Source organism: Monodelphis domestica, chromosome 7 (assembly GCF_027887165.1).
Source record: "Monodelphis domestica isolate mMonDom1 chromosome 7, mMonDom1.pri, whole genome shotgun sequence".
Lineage (NCBI taxonomy): Eukaryota > Metazoa > Chordata > Mammalia > Didelphimorphia > Didelphidae > Monodelphis > Monodelphis domestica.
The window spans coordinates 152038043-152065502 of NC_077233.1; the positions used below are offsets into that span (position 1 = coordinate 152038043).

At 35.3% G+C, this 27460-nt stretch overlaps 1 protein-coding gene and 1 long non-coding RNA gene across 8 annotated transcripts in view; one reads left to right on the top strand and one right to left on the bottom strand.

The window, feature by feature from the left end:
- SLC44A1 (solute carrier family 44 member 1) overlaps positions 1–27460 on the bottom strand; it is a 233214-nt gene that overhangs the window by 39773 nt on the left and 165981 nt on the right. For all 7 annotated transcript variants that reach the window (XM_007499029.3, XM_007499028.3, XM_056805885.1 and 4 more), the window contains 4 exons: positions 22945–23114; positions 20770–20859; positions 19474–19613; positions 17564–17750 (listed from right to left, as the gene is read on the bottom strand). In XM_007499029.3, coding sequence (XP_007499091.1) covers positions 17564–17750; positions 19474–19613; positions 20770–20859; positions 22945–23114 — 587 coding nt within the window. The remainder of the gene's footprint in view (positions 1–17563; positions 17751–19473; positions 19614–20769; positions 20860–22944; positions 23115–27460) is intronic.
- LOC103092094 (uncharacterized) lies at positions 14683–20519 on the top strand. The gene is made up of 3 exons (XR_470261.3): positions 14683–14743; positions 17568–17700; positions 20243–20519. It is a non-coding gene; the product is annotated as an uncharacterized LOC103092094 (long non-coding RNA).

Here is a 27460-nt window from a genome sequence, read left to right on the forward strand (position 1 = left end):
CAGCTTCCTCAAAGAAAAATGATATCTTCAAATTACTTAACAGTCTTTTGAAATTTCCTTATATTCCCTATGTTTATCCTTATGGATTAGAACATGCAAGTATGTTGATATAATGAAATTTATTTTGCTATTCCTCAAATGTTAGACATTTAAAACTAGTTCTAGTTTTTTTAATTAAAAAAAATACTGCTATAATCTTGGAATAGCAGGTTTTATAATGGGGTTGGGTCTAACTGCCAATAATAAAGACAGCAATTTAAGGGTATGCTTTTAATTAATGATAGAATGAGAAGAAGTTTTTTTAAAAAACTAACTTTTACTTGGATCAAATCTACTGTAATTCTCCAGATGTTTGATACCATTGGCAATGAATAAGTGTACTTGTTCCTCTACAGAAGAGGTGTTAAACTCTAACTACAAAAACTCCCTCCCTCCAACAGTATGAACTGGATTAAAATGTAATTGGAAAATATTTTAAAAATGAAATAAAAATACAACATGGATGTTAATTTATCTACAGTAATCCTTTATTATTATTATTATTATTATTATTATTATTATTATTTTAATTTTGTCTTCCATCTTTGAATCAATACCAAGAATTGGTTCTAAGGCAAAAGAACAGTAAAGGCTAGGCAATGGGGTTAAGTGACTTGCCCTTCACATTGTTAGGAAATGTCTGAGGCAAAATTGAGACCAGGACCTCCCATCTCTAGGGTTGACTTTCAATTCACTGAGCCAATAACTTGCCCCAGGAATCCTTTCAATTTGAGTTTTATATTGCTGCTCTATAATACTGTAAACACTAATTTTTGTCACTTTTTAAATTTTTGTCAATGAACACAGGTATGAAATAATGCCTCAAAAGTGTTTTGTTCAACATATTACTGACAACGAACAAGGTTGAACATTATAACTTGAGTTTTTTTAATAAACTGTTTGTTCATATATTTTAGTCATTTATCTATCCAGTAGATGATTATTGGGTGAGGAGGGGAATGTAATCTATCAACAATCATATGAAAAAAATTTCCCAATAACTAATTTTAAGAGAAATACAAATGAAAACACATTTTCTGCCTCACACACATCAGATAGGCAAAGAATATAAAAACTGGAAAATGACAACTGTTAGAGGGGATGTGGGAGAATAGGAATGCAACAGCAGGACTGGTGGAATTATGAAGTAGTTTAACCATTCTGGAAGGGAAACAGAACTATTTCTAAAAGGTCACTAAATTACAAATGGCCCAGTTATACCATTAATATTTATATAGACTAAAAGGATCAAAGAAAGAGAGAAAGGACATATATATATATATATATATATAAAACTATTTATAGCATTACATGGTAGTATAGCAAAGATATAGAAATAAAGTGGATGTCCATCAACTAGAGAATGGCTAAACATATTATGATATTGCTTATGAATGTAATGGATTATTGAATCATAAGAAAAAAATAAGAAGAAAAAATAAGAAAAAGATGCTACAGAGAAACCTGGCAAGACCTTTATGAACTAACACAAAGGAGAAGAACCAGGAGAATTATTTATATAATACACATAGCATTCTTTTTTTAAATTAAATTTCATTTTTTTAGTCAGTGAAATGTCTTATCTCTACCACCATTCATCCCCCCTAAGAAAAACAAAATTCCTATACAAACATGTAATTTAATTACATATTAACAGATATGCAAATTAGTTTTTGCTCAGCAAAACAAAGTCCTACCTTGGTCATGTCTAAAAAAATTATGTCTCTTAGACATTACACTCTTGAGTTGATTGCCTTTTTCTTCATTGGGAGTCGATAGTAGTTTCATCATGCCTTCTGGAATGATAGTTGGTCATTGCATTGATCAGAGTTCCCACGTTTTCCTAAGTAAAAACAACTGTGGAAGATTTCATAACTCTGGCAATGAAGCAATTACAACTCCAGAAGACTGGTGATGAAATAGGCCTCCATTCTCTTTGTGGAAGAGAGGTACAAAACTGTGGGTACAGAATTAATTTTCAAATAAGAACAATACAACAAAAATTGTTTTGCTTTATGCCATGATGCAGGACAATTCTGAGGGACTTATGAGAAAGAACTCTATCCACATCCAGAGAAAGAACTGTGGGAGTAGAAACACAGAAGAAAAAACAACTGCAAGATCATTTGGTTTGATGGGGATATGATTGGGGATGTAGACTCTAAACAATCACACTAGTACACATATTAATAATATGTAAATAGGTCTTGATCAATGACACATGTAAAACCCAGTGGAACTGCTCATTGTCTAAGAGAGGGGTGTGGGAGGAGGGGAGGAAAAGAACAAGAATCACGTAACCATGGAAAAATATTCTAAATTAACTAATAAACTTAATTTTAAAATGTTTTACTTTGTTATAATTTTGTTATGAGGAAGGACTTTTATTTTTCTGGGGGAGATTAGAGTTGGGATAGCAGTAATGAGGACCAAAAAAGAAGAGAAAAAAAGAAAAGAGTATTTATTAATGGGGCCTTTAAAAATACATAGAAGAGAAGGAAATAAAAAACTAGGTAAAGACAAGCAGAATAATGTTGGGGTTACTTTGTTAAATTTAATATATTGAAAAAACAAGCTGTATGTAATGGACTCATGGCTTCATTATATTGTCAATTTTCTGAACTTTCTATATATGAAAATATTCATATTTGATGATGATTTACTATTTCATGATTATAAAAATGTTCAAACTTCTTGATATGAGAAATTTTTAGTGAGTTTTCTATGCACTTTTTAATCTATTAGGTTCTCTTATATCAACCCTCTCCTCTATTGGTTTTTTTTTCTCCATTATACTTTTTTTTCTTGTATAGAAATTATTCTACTTCTGGTTTTGGGGGGCTTGGAGGCAAAAAGACAGGGAGAAGCAGAAAGGTTTGAACCAAAGGAAATCATAAAGGCAACTGGAGATCTTTGGACTTGTAAAGGTCAGAGACAAATTCTGAGAAAACTTAAAGAAAATTTGAAAAAGTACAATTTAAGCTGATGGGGTAGGAGGGCCAACTTTAAAACAAAGGAGGGGCTTAATTTGAAGGAGAAAAAGGATTAAGAAGTGAGGACTTAAAGCAAAGGCCTCAAGAATGACAAAGTAATTAATATATAGCAAAGTAAGTAAAAAAAAAGTTAAGCAAAACAACTTGGCAAAATAAAAGGCTAATGAGAGAAGGGAAAGGTATGGTTTTTAGATTGTTAAGAGATGATAAAAAGATACAAAGGTATTAAATGCTTGGGAAGAGAGTAGTAAACAGTTATAAGCGGTTTGAAAGTTAAGGCTGACGATCTGGATTTGCAGACTTTCACTTAGTGTTTGACATTTATATTTCTGCCACAGTAAAGGGACTATCTATTCTTTACATCCAAAGAGAAGGCTAGTTTCTCACCTAGAAAAAAATATGAAGGGACTGAGGAATACTTCTCTAAATTTCATGTTAACAAGGAACAGTGAGGGGATACTTAAAAACAAACCAAAACCCCCCCCAACAATTGATATTTCAACAAGAAAGAGAAAAGTAAACAAACACCAGTGGTAGAGAAAGCCTGGTGCCAGTGAGATGAAGTTTGCAAGAATGTCAAAATGGGGAAAGAGCAGATCTACTGAATACTTAAGAGTTAAAAAACAAATTCAAGGCTTTTCCTGAAGAAAAGGGAGCTAGATATTCTGAGGAAGAAGCAGCCATTTGTGTATCAATAATCAAACAATGATTAAACATTTACTAAGTGCCATGCCTAAGTGTCAGGCATGGTACAAAGTGCAAAAGATACAGGGACAATAGTCTCTGACATCAATTAGATTATTTTTATTTTTACAGATCTAAAAATATATAAAATAAATGTATAGCAGACAGGAGTCCCCAATCTATTTTTCTCTTTCTGAGCTAGTTCACTTCTTATAGCACTCTTATAGAAGGTCTGAGGATTCTCCTCAGAATAGAGGTTAGGATCGGTATGGCTAGGACTCAACTGTTGGAGTCTAGGAGTAAACCTGGTATGTACGTGGGGAATATATTTTTACTTCTCTCCACTTTAGCTCATAAGCCCCTACTGGTGTGCTTCCTACTTATACAAATTATTCACAGTGACACTACTCTTAAAAATGAAACAATGAAACCATCAATCATATTTATTTTAATTTCATTCTAATAATGAATTTGCTCCCCAGTTTTTATTTTTAAAGGCACATGATATATTCATCTTTTTGTATATATTTTATTGTTACTTACATCACTGTTCTGTTTCACTGTCCCATTAAAAAAATTGTCCAAGATAGGATCTCACTACTGTTTTGCAATTTATCTCAAAGTCTAAGTACACCTTCATTACTTTTTTAATGCCCCAGAGGGTGGCTTTACTTGTAAATTAATTTCATGTGTATCATGAGTTTTTATTTGTTATATACATTCAGGAATGGTGAAGGTTATTCTGATTATTTGCATCTTCTTTTATTTGTCTTTATAAAATTCATATGCATGTCTACCTTATATAGGGTAATTCTAGTGTACTTAATTTTGTTTACATTTAAAGGGATATTTTCTTGGTCTTTGTTGTCAGTATATAAAATTTAAAATTATTTCTGTGGACTTATTTTGTTTCATACAATTCCAGTGAACTTATTATCTCAATTTTTGGTTGTTGAAACAGTAAAATCTTTCATGTATTTTGAGTAACAATCACTTGAATTTCTTAATATAGATTTTTTTCTTAATTTATAATATGATAATGCCATTTTCCTATCTTATAGTGATATCAATTTCCTACTAATGTTTTACTTTGGTGTCTTACTGTATATAGATGACTCTGAACTCTACTTAGTATAAGTTCTTTATGTTCTATAACAAGCTAGAAAGACTTCAAGTATGACCTTAGCAATTGTATTTCTTCAGTCTGGGGACCTTCCAAGTCAAGTATGGAGATGTTCATTAACAGATCATCTCCTTCCAGGTGACTGACTTTTTTGGCTATATCAACTCTTTAACACTCTCAGGTCACATAGGTTTTGTCCTGGGTCCTCTTTTTGTTCTACACTAACTCTCTGGGTGCCTCATCATTTAATTATCATCTTTATGAAGATAACCTCACAAACTAATATCTAGCCCTAGATTTCCCTGAGCTTACCCAGTTTCTTTCTTGAGATCTGGTTTCATATCACTAGCTGCTTACTAGTCATTTTACCTCCTCTGGGCTTCCTATTATTTCATATACAATTTCTATATTTGACATATAATGCTCTCTTCATTCTGGCCCCACTTAACCTTCCAGTCTTATTATACATCACTACCTTTCAAGTCCACTACTGTCTAGTCAACCTGACCTTCCTGTAGTTCTTCACACATGCTATTTTGTTCTCACTCTGTTGTGGGGCTATCTACTCTTTCTGTAACCCTCTCTCCTCTCCAAAAGACATAAAAATTCAATTACTGTTTTAAACCACACACCTAATGTATTGGATCTGATTTTGCTTCCTTCCTCATGTATTCATTTTTTATAAAAGCCTTCATTTGTCAGGACCCCACTCCTTCCTCTGATTTTAGTTCCCTAATGAAAAGGGAAGGGAATCCTTTGATTGGCAGCAGCATAGCATATCTGAGATTGCTCATCTTTGCACTCAACTCTATGCATTCAAACTACACTTCAACTCCTTATATAAGAAATAAAAATCAAGACAAAGTAGAGGGCAGAGATGAAAGAAAGGCATCTCTAAAATGGAGGTGGGGAGGCTTCTGTGTAGCATGTTCAGAGAGTTAAATGTTAACACATTTAACTTAAATGTTAACACGTTTAACTTAAATGTTAAGTTAATGTTAAATGTTAAACATCCTTTCCAACCCAAAACAAAACCCAACCCCAAACAGTTCAAACATACCTGAATTTGAAAATTCCCCTATCTAGGAATGTCAGATACAGCTGCTATACTTGGGTCTTTTCAGGAAGTAGAGTTAGGACCCCCAGAGTCCCTTCAAGTTTTATCTTTGATAGAACTGCAGTATGACTGGTGTTGCTCCATTTGCTGCTTTTCCATTCAAAGGCAAATGTAAGAATTAGAAACATGAGGGAAGTGCACTCAAATCAGAGTTTTGTCCTTGAGAACTAAAGATTGTTCCAGCTTTGGACTGGGTCTCATCCAGTCCATCATAATCCTCCTCCATTTCTTCTTTATGCTTCTTGGTGCTGTCTTTTAGGAGTAGCCCTCTCTTGGATAATTAGGAATGAGAATGGATACACAGGGAATGAAGCAATGGCCATCGCTCCAACTCATTGATTTTGAATGATAAATTTGTCTTCAAATAGTGTGTTCAATTTTGCAAGATATGTGAACTCTAGATTTAATTCTATGGTTCTTTTAGGTCCATATGTTCTAATATAGTTTCATTGTTTTCTTGTGTAGTTTTTGAAAAGTCTAAGGAGATATTAAAAGATGTTTTTTCACAGGTAATTTCTATTTTCTTTCTGGAATTTTATCTTATAGTGGCTATGTAAGTAGGCTGAAGCTTAATACTGCTAATGATGACTTGCCCACAAGAAGTAGCATCAATGACATCGCTAAGGATACATGGAACTGGAAAAGGAATGGGATGGTCATGTAGCAAGAATAAAAGAAAACAACCTGTTACATTAATACCTATATTATAGATGCAGATTCTATAAAAGATATATGAAAGCCATGGAAAATAAAGCATTAGTTGAGGAGGTGAAGAACTGTGTATAGGGAAGAACCTATCCTGAGATATTTAAATACATATAAACATAAACCCTTACCTTCCATCTTGGAATCAATATTGTGTAAGTAAGGAAATGGGGGTTAAGTGACTTGCCCAGGGTCACACAGCTAGGAAGAGTCTGAGGCCAGATTGAATCCAGGACCTCCCATCTCTGGGCCTGGCTCTCAAACTCTTAAAACCCATCTGCTTATGAATGTAATGAAGGATTACTGAGTCATAAGAAATGATGAAAGGGATAGCTACAGAGAAACCTGGAAAGGCTTTTATGAAATAACACAAAGGAGAAGAACCAGGAAAATTATTTATATAATACACATAGCAATTTTTAAAATTAAATTTTATTTTTTTTAGTCAATGAAATGTCTTCTCTCTCCCACCATTCTTCCTTCCTAAGAAAAATAAAACTCCTATACAAACATTTTTTACACTGCTTCTAGTAATGTCTTAGCATACATTTCTGTAGAAGTTTTATCCCTTCATTATAGTGAAGGATTTGCTAGGTCAGGTTTTCTTTGATTTGTTCATTATCTAGTGGATAAGATACATTTTTCTTCTCATTTCCAATGCTTTAAAAAAGAGGTTTTAAATGATGGGACACGAAAAATTACAATCATTTGTATAACTGCCATAGTGGGAAGGATCCCTTGCCCTATTCTGGTGAAAAATTAAGATCAGACTGCAGTGGTTGCTATATGGCATATTGTACATTGCAGCTCCTTATGGCTTCTGGCTCTGGGTCTTTTATTAACTTCCCTTTGCTATATATACCTTATTCCTTTTTCCTTCTTGCTCTTCTTCCCAGGGAAATAATAATGTTGTTGGGGTTGTGGCTACTGTGTAGTAGCCTCCAGACTTTAAAGAATTCACTCCCATTCATTCTTTTCCCTCTACCCTACTTACTTTACTTTCATTCAACTACTTTGCCTATTTAGAACCATTCAGGGTGGAAGAGATAGCAAAAGGTCTCTCAAATCCTGAGTGGGAGTTATGGAAGCAAGGACCTTATAACTTAAGGTGGAAACTATAGCTCTCATGGAGGGGCCTCTAGCATAGATGGAGTAGAAGAGCAGGGCTATGGTGACAAAGGAATAGCCAAACTGAATATTGTAGCAGTAGCAATAGGCTGACTAGACTAGGTGTGTAAACTGTTACCTGTAGTGGCAAAGGCAATGGTAGCTGAGTTGGATTATGAGTAGCTGGGATGACAACAGTAGTATTACTTAGGCCTTTGCATATGACTCTTGAAGATTTTAATCTTCCTTCTAATATTCTAATATTTTTTAAAAGTTTCAGTTTAAAATTTTAAAATAATCTCTCGACAAGAAAAGCGATCTCCATTTCTTATTTTATAATTCAATCATCTTTTATTTATATTACTAGCTGGGTAAAGTAAATATTGATTGAATTGTAAACCTGATTAATGAAGAAAGCAGTGTTACATTTTCTTCATATACATTTTTGGAACCAAAGTTCTGATTTTCATAAAAAGAAGAGCTCCAGTGAAGAACTCCTCCTTTACGGATCTTGAGAGTTGCCTAGGTCACTGAGAGATTCAGTGAATAGTCAGTGTCACACAATGTATATGCTAAGAGGTAGATCTTGAATGCAGGCCTTTTGAGACCAGTTTTCTTTTGGAATTTGGAAGTATTTCAGGGCTTAATTCATTCAGCTTTGTCTGTGACCATGATGGCTACTCCTGCCTTTTTTTTTTGTCTCAGTTGAAGCTCTATAGATTCTGCTTGTGTCTAAAATATGTTTCTTGTAAACAACATATGGTTGGATTCTGGTTTTTAATCCACTCTGCTATCTGCTTCCATTTTATGGGTGAGTTCATCCCATTTACATTCACAGTTATGATTACCATTTGTGTAATCTCCTCCATTTAGATTTCTTTTAATCCTGCCCTTTCTCCTTTTTCTCTTTCCCACTACAACAGTGTTTTCCTCTTAGTCACTTTCCCCATGTCCCCTCCCTTATATTACTCCCCTTCCCACCATCACCCTTCTTATTCTCCTTTAACTTCTCTATAGGATATTTAATCACCTCCCCCAACTTCTCCCTCCTTTATATTACTCTGCTCACCATCATTCCCTTTCTTATTCTCTTTCTACTTCTTTATAGGGCAAGATAGTATTTTATAGACCAGTGAATCTGGCTGTTCTTACCTCTCTGATCCAATTCTAATGAGAGTAAAGTTTAAGTAGTACCCATCACCACCCTCATCATTCCCTCCACTGTAATAGTTCCCCTCCCCCTTCCCATACCTCTTTATGTGATATTACTTACCCCATTTTACTTCTCTATTCCCATTTCTCTTAGTACAATCCTCTTTTTCAGCCCTAGTTTTTTTTTTAACATATCATTCTACACAGCTTATTATCACATCCTCTGTCTATGTGTACTCCTCCTAACTACTATGATAATAAACATAATTTTTAAGAGTTACAGATATCTTTCGATACAGGAATAAAACTATTTGATCTTATTGAAGTCTTTACATTTTTCTCTTTTTTGTTTACCTTTTTATGCTTCACTTGTAGTTTATCTTTGGATGTCAAATTTTCTGTTTGTTGTTTTTTTCCTTAAGGAATGTTTGGAAATCTATTTTATTAATGACTATACTTTCCCTTGAAAGAATATAGTCAGTTTTGATGGGAAGGTATATTCTTGGTTGTAAACCCAGTAACCTTGCCTTTGGGAATATCCAAGCTTTTTGGTTCTTTAATGTGAAAGCTGCCAGATCCTGTATAATTCTGAATGGAGCTCCAAGATATCTGAATTGTTTCTTTTTGGATGCTTGGCAGTATTTTCTCCTTGGCCTAGGAGCTCTTGAACTTGGCTATTGAACTTGGCTATAACATTTCTGGGAGTTGTCATCAGGGGATTTATTACAGGAGGTGATCTGTGGATTCTTTCAATTTCTATTTTACCCTCTTGTTCAAGAATGTCAGGACAGTTTTCTTGGATATTTTTAATAATATGATGTCTAAACTTAATTTTTTTTGGTTATGATTTTCAGGCAATCCAATAATTCTTAAATTGTCTCTCCTGGATCTATTTTCTAGGTCAGTTGTTTTTTTCAATGAGATATTTCATATTTTCTTCTATTTTTTCATTCTTTTGATTTTGTTTTACTGCTGTTTGATTGCATTTTCATTTCTTTTTCCCACTTCTCTTTAATCTGACTTATTTGATTTTTTAATTCCTTTTTGAGTTCTTCTAGAGCTGGAGATCAATTCCTATTTCTTTTTGAAGTTTTGTATGTGGTTACTTGGTTCTCACCATCCCTTATTGGTTCTGTGCTTTGCTGTTTGCTCCCATTAAATGTTTCTTTTGCTTTTTGTTCCTTTTTATAGACTTTTCTTGCCTGTAGACTTAAAATTCTGAAAGCTACTTGCTGATTCTATGTCCTCTGCTGGCTTGTAGGAATTGGCACTGTGTGTGCTATTTTTTTTTTTAACCCTTACCTTTCGTCTTGGAATCAATACTGTGTATTGGTTCCAAGGCAGAAGAGTGGTAAGGGCTAAGCAATGGGGGTTAAGAGACTTGACCAGGGTCCCACAGCTGGGAAGTGTCAGAAGCCAGATTTGAATCTAGGACCTCCCATCTCTAGGCCTGGCTCTCAATCCACTAAGCTACCCAGCTGCCTCCTACTGTGTGCTATTTTGCCCTTGAGCTAGGTCTTCACCATAGCAGTGCAGTCTTTTTTTAAAAAATTATTTATTTCATTCATTAATTTTTTTGAAATGTATTTAGTCAATTTAGAACATTATTCCTTGGTTATAAGAATCATTTTTCCCTCTCTCCCCTCCCCTCCCCTCTTCCTGTAGCCAATGCGCAATTCCACTGGGTATTACATGTGCCCTTGATCAGAACCTATTTCCATGTTGTTGATGTTTGCACTAGGATGATCATTTAGGCTCCATCCCCAATCATATTGCCCTCGACCCATGTAATCTAGCAGTTGTTTTTCTTTGGAGTTTCTACTCCCCCAGTTTTCCCTCTGAATGTGGATAGTGTTCTTTCTCATAGATCCCTCCGAGTTGTTCAGGATCACTGCATTGCCACTAATGGAGAAGTCCATTACATTCAATTGTACTACAGTGTATCAGTCTGTGTATAATATTCTTCTGGTCCTGCTCCTCTCACTCTGCATCAATTTCTGGAGGTCATTCCAGTTCACATGGAATTCCTCCAGTTTATTATTCCATCACCAACATATACCACAATTTGTCCAGCCATTCCCCAATTGAAGGGCATCCCTTCATTTTCCAATTTTTTGTTACCACAAAGAGTGCAGCTATGAATATTCTTGTACATGTATTTTTCCCTATTATTTCTTTGGGGTACAAACCCAGCAGCATAGCAATGCAGTCTTAAAAGGGGCCAGTGCTAGACTTCTGGGCCTCACTGTGAGCTGGTGCTAGGACCATCAAGGGGTCAGTCTGAGATGCTATTTTGTAGGTGTAGCCTGCATCCTAGGATCCCTAAGTTAGTCTATGCCCAGGCATGGAGTATGGCGTAGTAGACTGGGGGGGGGGGGGGGTGGCAGGGGAGAGGTTGCCAGCTCTCTTCTCTGTGCAGTTTTGCTTCTAGTTCTACCTTGTCCCGTGAAAATTAACTCTCTCTGCCTACCTTTCAAGTGGTATTCAGTGGCAAAGTACCATTACTTTGTCTTGCTATTAGTTTTTGACTCCTGTTGTTTTAAGGTGCTTTTTAAAGATTGGTTTGGAAGCCTTATCAGAGTGATTTTGGCTTCTAAGGCACCATCTTGACTCTGACTCCCAACTGGTTTCTGGGCTAATTCATTTTGAAACTGAAAAAGAACTACCCTCTACAATCTGATCCAAGAGAATGTCATATAGCTTTTGCCTAAATCCCTCTAGTCATGGGAACCAGCTTGGATTAGGTTTGAAAAATCTGTTTTGAAATATTTCTAGTAACTGGGAGGTAGTACTGTACAGTGAAAAGACTGATTCTGGAATAAGAGGACCTGGACTCAAATCTCACCTTGGATATGTATTAGCTGTGTAGCCTTGGACAAGTCATCTAACTTCCCTTAGCTTCCATTTCCTCTTTGTAACATGAGGGGGTTGGACTAGATGACCCCTGAGATAGACATAGAGATAGCTCTAAACCTATGAGGTTATAAATGCCAGAAACATAGTCTTTTCCTCCCCAAGAACCCCCCCCCCCTTTCTTTTCCTAGTACTGGATCCTTCTGAAATAGTATTATAACTGAAGAGCAAGGAATCTAACTCTTGAATGCCAGTAACTTAAGAATACATAATATTAAAATAAACAGGTAACTCTAGGATAATCACTTTCTGGGTATTATAGAGATTTTGGGAAGAAAGGAGTTCTTTTATTGTGAAGACAGAAATTTGACCTCAAACTTTTCAGTCACTTATTTCAATAGGTCTTTCACAATAATAATTATAAAGTGGGGAGTTGCCTTTATTAAACTTGTTAAATACCTTTAGAATACTAAAACACATAGCTCTATTTTGAAAGTAGCAGATAGAAAGAACTTTCTATTTCAAAAACATGATTATTATGCCAGAGGGCCCCATAGATTTGATAACCCCAAAAGGGCTGAAAGAATCAAAGGGTCCCACATAATGATAAATGGGAAGATTAATAGAAAAGTCATAAACCTTCCGAATTTAAAAAGGGCATTTATAGGACATTATAATCTAAATTTTATTATGTATAGCCTATACTAATTAAAATTAAGGAAATATATCATTTGAATGGCAAAATTTACAATGCTGAAAAAAGTAATTCAAGGAGATGGTTATAGTAGAACTTCTCTCCAACTGAATTTTCCATTCAAAAAATTCTTCAAAAGAGATTTTAATAGAAGGTAAGTCAACTGGGAATACTTCTGCTTTCATCACCAAAATGGCTTTCAGGATGCAAATACCCCAAAGATTTTATAAAATATTGGTCTCAACTGAAAGATAGTCTCACAGTAGCAACCCTGAAGGAGACATTAGAAATGAGGCTATAGTCTATAGCTAATAAATGTAATTGGTAGACATTTAAAAAAAAACTTGGAAAAGAATAATATTAGTGTAAATCTAAGATACTTAATGTCCAAAAGAGACCTTAATATACTACAAACTATTTTCTTCCTAAATTTCCCATTTTTATCTTTAATGCATACCACCATTTACTCAGGTCTGAAAACTTGAGTCAATCTTTGTCTTTTCACTATGTTCAATCCTTCTCTTTTGTCCTTTCTCCTTTGGTAGTTTGCATAATCAGCACCCTAGCACATCATCATTTCTTCACTCTCCTCATCAGCTAATGTTTCTTTAGAGCTTCAAAGTCTTCTATATCTATCATTTCAATCGAGTCTCTTAACTCTCTGAGTTAGAAACTATAGGCATTACATGAAAAAAAAAATTTTAGGTTCAGCAACTAGCCTGGGGAAATTAAGAAATGTTGGAGGTGGAATTCTAACCAAGATTTCCTGATGCCAAGTCTAGCATTCTATCCATTATAACATGATCTATGTCATTCCTTCGTTTAAAAACCTATAATGAACTGCATATGCTGACTATTCCAATTTCTATCTGTTGGTTATATTCTTCAATAATCAGGTCTAATTCATATATCTCCTATCATTTCAGTAAGAATGCATTCTTTATTGCATATTTCATGATTATTCTTGTTTCTCCCAGAAGGAATGCCTTTTCCACCTTCAGTTTGTTCCTTTAAATTCCACACATTCTTCAGAGCCAAATTTCAGTCTCATCTTTTTCACACTACTCTGGTCAACAATGGACTCTTTCTTTTTTTTTCTGACCTTCCTATGAAACATACTATTTATATTATACATCTTGACATGAGTACACTCTATCTTTTAATTATACATTAATTTTTCAAATATATATTATCTTCTCAAAGGGATTAGAAGATTCTCTCAGGGCAGGTACCATGTCAAAAAGATTTCTTTTTTATAGCCCACAGTATAAGAAAGGAATATAGAACATAATAAATACTTGCTGAAGTGATTAGAAAAATATCCAGTCAAAACTGCTTAGCCAATAAAATCACAGAATCAATCAGAAGTTTTAAGTGTGAAGGGGAATTTGGAGATCATCAAGTTTAAACTCATTTAAAAAACTGGTCTCCTGAAGAATGAATGATTTATATATTTGTTAAACCTTCATGTTATCTCCAGACTTACAATGTGAAGTGAAAATTATAGCTTGAAATTATTTTAAAGTGTTAACTTGATTCTGAGATGAATTATAAACTACAAGAAATGACAAAACCTCAAAATTTATTAGCTGTTCCCTATAGGGATAAAAATTAAGCCAACACACCAGAAAGAGTTGATTGAGAAAAATCCCAGTGTTACTACACTATCATATCAAGTCAAACTCTAAGAAATCATAACTATAGCAGATTTTCTTATTTTATTCTTAGTCATATTATTAGTGACATGGACATACATATATATGTATACAGAAATACTGCTCAATAGGATTTGGTCACTTTTTTTTTTGCTTATAAGTAAGAACTATGGCAACATTCAAGTCCAAAAGATGAAAGTTTAGGAGATTGCAATAAGCTTCAAGAAGACAAAGGTATTGGAAGGAAAAGACCAGTCTCCTGTATATATTGTTTTGCTGGGATGTATACATTATGGAAAAAGAAAAGGAATATAAGGTTTAGGGGAAAAGGGGAAAATCAAGAATGGGGGTATATGAATAAAAGGCCCCAAAGGAGCAAATGATTCACGAAAAGGCTTAACTATCCTTAACTACACTAACCTAAGGAAGCAAGTGTCTACAAAACTCACCTCTGCTTTGGGGGAATCAAGTTGAGTCAAAGAAACAGACAACTCTCAGGCAATACTGACATTCTGAATTCTGATTCCAGAATTTGAGATTTTGTATCCCCTAGCTATGACATTTAATCTTATTTATACCCATCCCTTGGAACCTGCTGTCTGTGTCCCTGATTAGAGCATAGTAAGATTATCTTTCTTCACTCCAAAGGAGGTCTAAAAATTGATATGCTTTGCTTTGCTTCCAATAGAATGCAACATGGTGGCCAATTGAGGTGATTAAGGGAAACTTTCTTATGTTAAATTCCTAAACCATGGAGAAAGTGAAGGAGGACAGCCTTTTTCATATATATCACTGAATAACAAGACATTTTGGACAAAAGTATGGTACTGCTGTTTTTTTTGTGTGTGAGATATTGATTGAGAAGAACTGGTATGGCAGAGTATAAAGACCACTGGATTTTGTAAATCTTGAAATTTCTCAGACTTGTGAATGTTAAAAATTTCCCCATCGGGGAATTCTCAATTGGAACAATTCCCTACTGGGAACATTCCCCATTTTGACTATGAGAACTCGCCAGGATCAGAAATGGGAGGACCTCTACTCCACCCATACTTAAGATTGCTTTAAGGGAGAAAACTCCTTGCTAAACAATGAAAGTACTTGGACCCATGCTTATGATGAGGCAGGGAGTTCTTTGAGCCATGCCTGTTTTTAGAATTGATACAATGGGATGCTAGGTACCTATAAAGGTCGGGCAACTTGTAAACTTGCCAGGAGCAAAGAGGTGAAAACTTATTCAGAGGTTTTCTCTTGAGGGAATTAGTCGACCCAGCAGTGTTTTTTCTGATTCAAATTTACTAAAGGGATTAAGTCGACCTAGCAGTGTTTTTAGAATGGGCAGTCCTTTGGAAAACGTCTACAGCGATTGGTAGATGTAAGGACTTAGGGGAAGTGACATAGGAGAAAACCCCCTATATAAGAAAAAGCAGAATCTCTTGAAGGTCAATTCTTTTGGAGAAATCTCTTATGAGGCAGATGAGGATCGCTTGAGGAGAATCCTTTTGGAGGAAGTTCTTATGAGGATCGCTTGGGAAGAATCTCTTGAGAGAGGCTCTGGAGAAGGGAAGCTCTTGGAGGACAATCTCTAAGGAGGTCTCGCTGGAGCTCCTCTGAGGGGACTCTGTCCCTCTGGAGGCTCTGGAGAGAGGCCCTTTGAAACAGTCTCTGGCTGGAAGGCTCTTTGAGGAGGACTCTGGCTGGAAGTCTCTCTGGTGAAGTCAGCTGAGATGGAGCTGGCCTGGTGTCACTAGAATCCTTGCTTAGACAGACGTTGTGGTGAGTGATAAAAGACTGACTGACTGATCTCTCTCTCTTAAGACTCAGGTCTAGGCCATGCTGGCTTAAGGTCCTTCATACTTATTTCCTTTTTCTCTCTTTTCTTTAATTCCACATTTGTATTAGTTAAAATCTCTATAAAACCCAGTTAACTTGGGTATTTGAATAATTGGGAATATTTCCCTGGTCACCAGGGAAATTTGATTTAAATTATTGATTTAAATCAAATTATATTTGATTTAAAAACCAAGACACTGTAGTGAAACATATTTTCTGTGGTCAAATCTACTCACCCACTCTTATATCTAGCATAATTTATATCTTCCACTATTTTACTCACTACAGTTTATGACCCCAACTCTTTTAACTGCCACAGTTTACAACCTCAAACATTTTAAATCTTACAGTTTGAGGACAGAAGATCTAGTTCACATCTTGGGTCATCTATTTACTATTATGTGACTTTTGTCCTATCTCTAGCCTCAATTTTAAAAAAAATAAAATGAAGGTATTGGATTAAATAATCTAGCTTTAAATCAGTGTCCTATGATACCCAGAGCAACATGTATCAGAAAACAAAAAAAAATCAAAATAATCCTTATACTGATTTACCATATTCCACCTACTTCTCCCCAATGAATGCTAGTTTGTAGATGTACTAATATCTACTGAAGAGAGGCAGAATGGTCCAACAGAAAAAGCATTTGTCTTCTAGTCAGAAGTCCAGAGTTCAAGTCCTGTTTCTGAAACCCACTAATTATATGATCTGGAGCAAGTCACTTAATCTAAGTCAGTTTTCTTCTTTGTAAAATGGGAGTAATGATACTTGAAATACTTACTTCACTGGACTATTATGAAGAGAGCACTTTGTAAACCTTAAAAGCACCTTAGAAATTAGTATCACAATTCAGCCAATTGTTTAATACACAGCTAAGGGCTGAGGTCAAAATTTATAGTTACAAAGGTAACTACTAGAAATTATATCAATTAATTTCTTTCATATCACAATCCTTCTCTATAAGAAACTTTAAAATTTGTAATAATAAATATTTTCAAATTTTCAAAGAATGATTTCATGTAGAGTTTTTCATTATAATGAAACAGCTAGTTTCCACACTCAAACCAAACCAAGTTAGAATACTTACACACATAAGAAACTTTCAAAATGGGCTATAAACTGAAGCTAAGCAAATGGATCAAGTTAGTTATCCAAATAATTTTATACTTCCTTTTACTCTACTTGATTAACCCAGTTCAGGTCTTCTTTTTGAGTTGCAGGACCAGATAAAAGTGGGTTTAAGGTTCTGGAAAGATGCCTCTGAGGTCTGGATTATTTCCAGGTTAATCTGGCTATAGATTGGAAGAGATTCCTAGTTCCATCTTGGACTGAATACAAGTTCTAAGATCAGCAAAAGGACTACTGCTCAGAACCAGAACAGACTCTTACTTCTTAGCTGATACACATTTATGTCCCTAGGATTGTTTTAAAAGGCTCTTGAAGGGTGATTTAAGTACCATCATACCTCTGGTAGGCCTGGTGGTTTGTGAGACCTCAAACAGCAGCTGCTTGAAGGTTCAGTGCTTTTCCTATGTATTTTGATTTCTTAAAATAAATATAAATATGCAAATTTATCATTCAAAACACAAAGTAACATGCTTTCTCACCTAGAGTGCCAAGAAAAAGCAGAGTCATGATCCAGTACATCCAAAACAGGAGAAGAGCAAGAAAGGTCCAAAATGGTTGGAAGACAAGGAGTGGCAAGTGAATGAAGACTTTGCCAGCCACATGGAACAAGGCAATGGTGAGGGCAACACGCTTACGCATTACTAACATGATCAAGAACAAGATCACCTGGGCAAAGAGAAACACATTTTCCAGTTATCATTTTAGGTGGCAAAAAAAAAAAATCAAGCCAAGAATGATATAACATTTTAATGTTATCTAAAGGCATGGCAAGCATAAAGTAGCATTCTTAGAGTCTTCTAGAATAGACTCAGGTCCTAACTACAAGCAACTTAAAATCCAATGAGATGAAATATCAAGTTTATCCACCACTACTCAATTAGCCCAAATTAATACTTAAATCAAGGCTGAAGGCAATGTACCATCAGGTACCATAATACAGTTTATATATATATTACATATAATCTTACAGTCTATATCAGTTGGCAAAGACATGGCATGTGTGCAGAGCCAGAACTTGGGGAACTGCTCCATTTCCCCTCTTCCCAGAGCCTGAGGACATTTTTTGCATGCCCTCCACCATCTGTCCAGCCACCCAAAGCAAGAACTTCCTTCCTCAGCTCTCTCCTGTAATGTGGGGGATCATAGATAGCTTGAATTTGCCCTGTGGGCACTTGAACTCATAAAAGGTTTGCCAAAGCTGGTCTATATCATACATAACATAATATAGTCTATATGTAATAAATATATACACACAACATATATCCACATATACATACATATTTTAAAAGAGGAAAGAAAGGAACTTTAAAGAAGCAACATTATGTTATAAAAAGAGGATGGTACTTCTGGCTTTGCAGCTTGCCTAAGAGCATATGGCCTGCAAGTTTCTTACCTTGTTGGCTTTTGGTCTTCTTATCTGTAACATGGGAATAATACTACTTATACTATTTTCCTCAGAGACTTGTCATAAAGATAAAATAAGATTATGTATGTAAAGCCCTATATGAACCTAAGCATGATATATAAAAATCAGCTACTTCCCCTCCTTTAAGAAGTTACCTGTCTGTTTCTTCCTGGATGCTCTTTAGCAGCAGATAACCAGTTTGGTAAAGATATCACTGCACCAGGGGGCTGCTCCCTTTCCCCTCTCCACTGTACCTCAGGACATTTCTCACATCACCTGCTCCTTTGCCCAGCAGTCCAGTGGGAGCACTTTCTCCCACCCCTGTCTGAGGTAAAGCAGGGGGCTCACATGTGGCATGAGGGTTGCAATTTGGGCACTTAGTCTCTAAAAGGTTCACCATCACTGATATAGGCTGTCATAGCTCCTCCTTTATAACAGGGAAGTTGGGGAAAGAGGTATAAATACAGGCTGTTCAGCCATATGCCTTCATTAAAACAAGTTAGTAGGCTACCCTTATCTATTTTTCTGAAATAATAATAATAATAATTTCAGGAAAAGTTTACACTGAAAAATTTGAGGAAAAACTGATAAAATGAAAAATATTCAAGAAATCTGCAAATGCAATAAATACACAGAGGCCTTGTTTTCCTTAAAAATTTAGTAAGTAATGCTAACTAAAATAAATGTCTACAACATTTTCTAGTCTCTAGAAATTAAATTTTATTGGTAAATGACAACTTAAGGAATGAAAATCTTTTATTCCTTCATAAACAGAGAAGATTGTGCAAAGCCTGGAGGAACAACTATGAAAGCTTGGGTGGGGTAAAGGAAGGGATTTTTCTATCCTTCTTCTATGAATATTCTATAATGACCAAGAGAAGAAAGCAAGAAGCTGTAGGAAGGTTTTCCCATCATGAACCTAAATCAAATAAGAAACAAACAAACTACACCCAAATACACACCACAATAACAGCAAACACTCACTGTGAATACTGTAGCTGAAATGGCATAGATGAGAAGGGCCCGGAGATTGTCTTCAGCTATTTGAAGTTGTTCTGGAATAATAGTTTCTTTGGGAGATTTTCTTTGTTTAGCATACAGCCACCACAGCACACCTGTGCCACCTAATGACAAAAAAAGTATGTTTTTGCAAAAAAACAAAAAACAAAACGATTTCAAGAGAATAAGTTAATTAGAATTTAAAATTAGTTGGGTCCTGAAGAGCAGGACAGGAATGTGGTACCCAATGGTACACTGGCAGCACCATTTCAGAGGGAGAGGTGGCAGAGGACATGTGCTGCTATAGTGCTTGGCTAGCATGATGGGAATTCTCCTCACCTTATATTTTCCCACACTAAATGTGTAAATCCTGCAGTGCATCAGGCTAGCCTTCTCCAACTCTACCAATGAATATCTTGGAAATTAAAGGAGAACTAGAAAAAAAATAGCTTCTATACTGTTGGCAAGGATGAGGAGGGACAAGAAAGAGGCTGTGGGGAAATGTGTAGGTCAAGGAGGATAAAGAGACTGGAGTATGAGAACTAAGTGAGGATCAGAGAATCAGCTGAGGGACAGGGTGAGGAAAGAAGAAAAGCCATTCAAAAATTATATGACAGAATGAAAGTTAGAGGAGAACAGTCCAGGAACAAAGCAACGACAGGAAAAAACAAAGGGTGAGGAAAAAAAGTTGAAGAATGAATTATTAAGTCATTCTGTCTCTCTCTTCCCTCCTCCTTTCCTGCCACCACACCAGCAACCCTTGCCAACTAGAGAGCTGCAACATCTCAGAAGGGACTGCTTCAGGCATTGAGAAGTGCAAAAGAGTGAAAGGGAAGGAAGAGCCAACTCACCTGACAAGGGAGGTATGCTGGAAGAAATAAAATGAAAGAAAAGACAAAAGGGAAGAAGGAAGGGTATCATATTATATCTGACAGGAGAAAATGTTCAAACTGCTTGCTTTTCCTTACAGCATCTCCTTTTGGGGGTCTCTCCCTCCTCTTATTTAAAATACTAATGAACCTCCCATTTTATATGAATGTGTAATCTATGACTCTCTGTAAGAGTGAAAGAATTGTATTTGGGAAGGTCCATCTAGAAATTCTTAAATTTCAAGTTTACCTTCCAGATGTTACAGTTTGTAATAGACACCTGGAAATATAAATGAGTCCATGGGGCTCAAAAGAAGTTAATTAAGAATGTTACATGTATTAGCAATAATAGAGAATTAAGTGTAAATATTAAGTCATCAAATTCTCAACAACAAAGAAATTAAGAGCTTACCAAGTGAACCCAGTATGATCAGAATTGTTAAGATCCATACAAGTACTCTGGATATGTACCTAATTATCACCATCAAAATCATGGATAGAACTGCAAGGAAGACAGAGAGCAATTATTCCATGGACGACAAAGGGCAACTATTCTAAACTATAATAAAATACTGTGAGAAATACAGTATAGCATAAGTATATTTCAATCAATAATAGCTGAGGAGAGGAGCTCCCTCTCAGAGAAATACTGATTCTTTCAAGTAACTAATATATAACTTCTTGGATAAGAAGGAAAAACCTTTGCTGTGTTATCATTTTGGATTAGCTACTTCTGCCATTTGAAAAACAGTAGCAATTAAAACAAAAGAACAGACTGTACATTTGTAAACAAGAGACAAAAATCCATGCATGCACATGGTGACTTAATGAGCACATGAAAACTAGTGTGGGTTTGCCACAGGGAAGGAAGCAGGTCATCTCTCTCAAAAGACAGCAGGGGAGAACACACATGCACATACACATGCCAACAAACAAGTGTAGACTATATGACATAGCATGTTTGTGATAAGAAATTATTCCAGTCTAGATAGATAAATTCAATTATATAGTATACGCATTTAGATTAAGATCAAACAGTTCAGTAAAGCCTCTACTTGGGGACAGAAAGGAATGCACTATTGTCTTTATTCTCTACTCATTTCTATTACTTAAAAATTATAAAAAATATATAATTAATATAAAAGCTGCATTTTCACCAGGAAGGGGTGGCACTAGAGAACAGTGCCTCATAAATGCAGTGCCTTATCCCCTTGGGCCCTGACTCTCACTGATTTCACTTTCAGAGTGAGGTCAGGCATTTTTGTGTGAAAGCTTTTCATTCAACGAAAATACAGAAGAGTTATTAAGTGAACTCTGCTGCCTATGACACAGTATGGGGTTTAGCGTCAGGATCATAATCAAGGACATCTCTATTCCAGAAACACGCAGCTTAATCATTTTTGTCATGCTGTCCCACATCAACTAAAGGCCCATTTTACAAACAAGACAACTATAATATTCTTATGTTTAAAATATATATGTGTCATATATATATATAATGTGTGTATTACAAAACTCCTCATATAAAGGTGGCTACCAGTGACAATGTAAGCATTTTATAAGACAAACACTATATAATATGACAATCACTGATTTTATAGCCCATGAATTTTTCTTTTTTATAGTGATTAAATATACATGAAACTTGGTTTAAAATAGTATGGCAATAATTATTATAGAACTGAAGCAGGAGTCTAGTTTTCTCTAGGCCATCTGCAAATCCAAATAAATACTCTGAATTATTATGGCCTTCAATTTTGCAATAAGTGGACAGGAATGAACACAGATGGAAATCTTAAATAACACAGAAGATTTTTCATATAAAGAGTATTATTTCAATTGGGTCAGCATGAACTATGTAAAAATATTCCATAATTACAAGAAAAACTTGGACAGATTCTCTCATCTCTATAACTAAAGTCAGCAGCTATATTACAGTATGTATTGGTACACACGGTATGGTATAGTAGTGTGATATAGGACACCTTGGTTCCTGTAATTCACAGGTCCCAACTAAGATATTACTTGTCTAGAAAGTCTAGTATTAAATGTGGTTATGTATAATTGTACTTTAATCTGGAGAGTTTTTATTTTAATGAAGTGGGAACACTTTTCATCTTAAAGTTTACTTCATGTCCAGCAAACTCAACAGGCAATGAGTAGGGCTTTCCTAAACCCATCAATTGTACCTTGATGTACTACAGGGGAAAAAAATACTCCTAAAAGCACCATCAACAAAACTTATCTCCATACACTGACTGACTGTCTCTTATTTTCTTGTAAGAGACAGACTTTCTGGGAGCAAGTTGAAGACAAGTATTGTGAAGGTACTGCCCCTATGTAAGAAGAGGGCACCATTAGTCAAAGGCCAGTCAAATTCTAAACTAGCATTTCCACACAAAAAAGAGGATGGGGCAGGGAATTTCAGAGTACAAGTAAATATACTATGAAGCAGTTCTTGTCACTCTGAGTAGTTTACACATTTCCTGAAGACTTATCACCAGTTCTTAGTCATACTCTGGCCAAAGAACAGAACAGTCTCCTACTGCAGTTCTATGTAATAGCTAAGAATGAGAAAAACAATTACCTAGTGATAACAAGCAAAGTCCCAATATAATTTCTTTGCTGGTCATTACTCCACTAATCAGCCTGTGTAAGACACTATTGTCATTGACAAAGGTGATCAGGGCCTCTGCAAACTTGGCATAGCAGGAAATGTTCACAGGAGCACAGCGATGGAAGAATGGAATAGGTGCACTGGTGACACAAGAAAAAAAATCAGAAAAAAAATTACTCCTACTTAATATAAATGCCACATCAAACACACAAATGAAAGGTGAATAGATGCAATACACTTCACCCCCTTCAGAATAATGCTAGGAGCCAAAAGTGCAAAGTTAATGCACAGATGCTCCGGAATGAGGATGGCTGCAATGAGGAATGATGCAGTTCTTACTACAAACCTTACAGAGAGGGTGGAGTGTATGTTCCCACAGAAAATATTACCCTCCCCCTTCTGAAAATGAACAAACAAACAAACGACAAAAAAAAAAAAAAACCCAACACACACAAACAAAACCAAACCAAAAGTAAAACCAAAGACTTACACTCCTAAGCTTAGATATTTGTCAATCAAGTGGCAGATGATAAAAACAACTCAAAACTGTATCTTTCAATGAATTAAGAATTAATTTTTGGCCTATTTAAATGTTTAAAAAAATCACGCAAATTTGCCTGAAAAGTGACATCCTATCAACAACTTTTCTCTGAAATGATTAGTCTAGTGAAACCCCTTTAATTCACTGGTGTTGGGGAGCACAGCTAACATCCTTCCCAGTTTAAAATAACCAGATTATCACTGAGCTTTTATTGTTTAGGGCATAATTTAATCCATGGAATATATAAGTTTTATAATATTAAACTATCCATGCAATGAAAGGGTTGTTGTATTTGAAGTATACTCTGAGAGAATGGCACACAGCTGATCAAAATGAAGTACTGTAAAGAAGATAGCAATGATCATGCTTTCTGCAACTTTAATTTTATACTACTATAGTATATATAATATACTACTATATTTTACTTTAAAAGTCATATACAATCCCATATGTCTTAAAAATACTGTATAAATGTTTATTAAGGTACCTGAGTTTTTATTTTAAAAGAGAAAGCTATGAATATTTAAAATATTTTAGGACAACTTAAATGTTTTTGTTTATGACTAAATTATTCATTTCAATTTCTCAGTTCAGATTCTTTGGCACACCAATTAATAGTTAAAATGAGGCAGCATGGACTTGAAGACAAGAAGATTTATGTTTAAATCTTGCCTCAAACATTTTCATGTGTGACTAATACTAATACTAATGAGTCTGAATTTGTTTACTCAACTGCAAAATGGGGATAACAATACAAGTAGTACCCGTGGTAGTACAGGATTACTTTGAGGATCAAATGAGGTAAAACACAGAGTGCTCTCTATACCTTAAAAAGCTATATAAATATTGCCTCTCATCACCATAATTTTTATTAAGGTTACAGGACTAGGAATCTGGTTCCTAAGGTCCATTGGAACTCAGTATGTACTTGACTGGCAGTACAACCCAAAGTCACACAATCTCTCTGTTCTTAAGTTCTTCATATAAAAAACAAAGAATTACTTTTACTAATGATTAAGACTACTTAAATAAGTTATTCCATCTCAAAGTATAGGGGGTATTTATTTTGCCTTCTTTATTAGTATATACAAGGACAAGAAAGAGAGCATGCTATTAAGACAAAACTATTCATGGAATCAAAAGAGGTAATTTTATGCTTTATAGAAAAAGCAATTTGCTATCAGGAGAGAAATTAAACTTTCCATCTTTCACTCTACTGCAAGAAGCTTCCCACCATTCTGATTTTTACTTATTAGTAAACAAAACATCTTTTTCTTGACTTGAAATAAACCTTAGAAAGTACTGTGTGTAAAGTGCAATAATAAACCACTACTGACTACTTACTTACATGACTAATCTGACTTAGTTGACTACTTGAAAGTAAATGTCAAAATTTGAAAATTTCACTATAATTCCAAGGAGCTAGGATCCTTGGGCTTCTTGGAGAACATGAACTGAGTGTCATTTTCTGACCAAATGCATGTTCTCTCTAATGATTTAACAAAGTCATATGGTCATAGGATCTTTGTTAACTTACCTGAGGCTAACCTTTCTAAATAAGAAAACAAAGGCATCATCCTCAGAAGTAACCAGAAGTTGTCAATGAGGAGTGAATCTTGAATCCTTATTTAGAATTTTTAAAGGGCTTATAATATTCACCCAGTGCTCCCTTGCTTTCTTTCCCTCCCTCTCTTCCCCCACCTCCCCTACTTTCCAAATTTAAGTTTTCCCTTTCATAGCTCTTTTCACCAGAATTGTTTAAGAAAACATCTCTACAAGATCCTAGAATTTTTCTTTTGATTATACCTTTTAACTTGGAGTCAGAAATATTTGGATTCAAATTCTGCCTCTGACATTTACTAGCTATATGATAAATAGATGATCATAGTGATCATAAATAGATCATGAAATTTCTCTGTGCCTATTTCTATATCTGTAAAATGGGATTAATAATACCCAAACTAGCTATTTCATAATCTCATAGTATTGTCATGAGGCTTTAATATGAAACAATGTAAAATGTATTAGAAACTTTAAATTATCATCTAAACTTATTATTGCTCTTATTATTTTAGTAACATTAGACGATTAACATTTTGCTTTTTTAACCTCAATGAACTACCTATATAACTGGCATAGTCATTATTCTAGTTTATTCATTATTTGATGACATCTCAGAACCTCAAGTCCAGATTATATACTGAGGACGGGAGACTAAAATTCATTTGGCAATCAATATTCCTGTCCCATAGATACACAGATATTAAGAATAATGAATAACTACTAAAAATGAGCCTGTCTTGAGGAGCATTTCTTATCTGAGCCATGTGTAATATTTAAACACTTTGTGGTCTATATTGGCACCATTGCATGTGTATATTATAGTAGTCTCAAGGCAAACTGTAGCTATAAAAACTTCAATGTTTAAGGGATTTTTAAGGTATATAAAAGATACCATCCATAATCTTATCGACTCTCTTGAGAGTCTCATCTCTAGCTATCAGAGGATTTCAAAAGCTGGTTAGCAAGGGCTAACAAAACAATCTTTAGGGGCTTTTTTTAAACCAGTAAGGATAAAAAGGGACTTAAAAGACTAGTTTCTCACTGGAGACTTGTCTAGGCTATCAGGAAAAGCATTTGTAACTGACCAAGAGGCTATGAGGATGACTGCTGATGAAGCTTAGGTAGAGTAAGTCTAATTTCTACCTAGTCAGGGACCCATTTGGGCACTTAATAGCAATAAACTTTTTTAGCAACCCAGTCCAAATGTCTTGGTAGGCAAGGGTATATTCAGGGAATGAAAGTTGTGAAAGGAGCAGCAGTTGGGGCAGCTAGGTAACCCAGCACTTGGCCTAGAGTCAGGAAGACCTAAATTCAAGTCTAGGACAACTGTCTTCATTTCTGACATGCCTAACTGGAGAAAAACTTATTTTCTTTGCCCATGCTTTCTTCTTCAGTGTCTCATTTCACCTTCTCCCCTTCCCATCTTCCCCTACTCATAATGTGGCCCCAAAGGGAACAAATACTTCTAGAGCACATGGCATTTGTGCTTCCATTATTATCTCAAGCACTTGAGTTTGGTGTTTCTTACTGTCCCCCCTAAAAAATATGAAGCCTTTTAAAATGTGGTTCAGGTTACAAAAATATAAAAAACTCAAAACATTTAAAATCTAAATGCAGATTCACCAATATTTAACAACTATTCTGAATGAAGGTTGTTGCATTCCTCTGTTTATATCCATATCGACTTTTTTTTTTAAACCCTTACCTTTCATCTTGGAATCAATATTGTATATTGGCTCCAAGGCAGAAGAGTGGTAAGGGCTAGGCAATGGGGGTCAAGTGATTGCCCAGGGTCACACAGCTGGGAAGTGTCTGAGGCCAGATTTGAACCTAGGACCTCCTGTCTCTAGGCCTCTCACTCCACTGAGCCACCCAGCTGCCCCCATCCCTATCGACTTTTAAGTGTACTTCAGGACATTGTTTAGGTGAAATCTGGTCCCCAATTTTTTGGGAAGTAATAACCTTGCTAGTTCCCATCAAGTCCCTTGTTCATTTTCCTTTATTGTCCTAGCTATTACAATTCAGTCCTTTAGTTTCATCACTTGCCTTTCTTACCTCTAAAGATGATAATTTTGCTTAGCCTTGGATTATGGTAACTATACCAGTTTTATGGACACTCATGGTCTTTCTATTTCTAAAACCAATTCAATTTCTAGATCCATTTTTTCTATTTTCTTTTTTCCTAGCTGATGACTAAATATAAAAGATAGATATTGGAATTTGGATAGGGCCCTACTTAAAGGCCATGGTTATATTTTTTCCTACACACACACACACACACACACACACACACACACACACACACATGATATTTTGTTCTAGAACCATTCTTCCTGTATTTTTCAGGTATAATGGAGAAAACTGTGGAGTGGGATTCAAGAG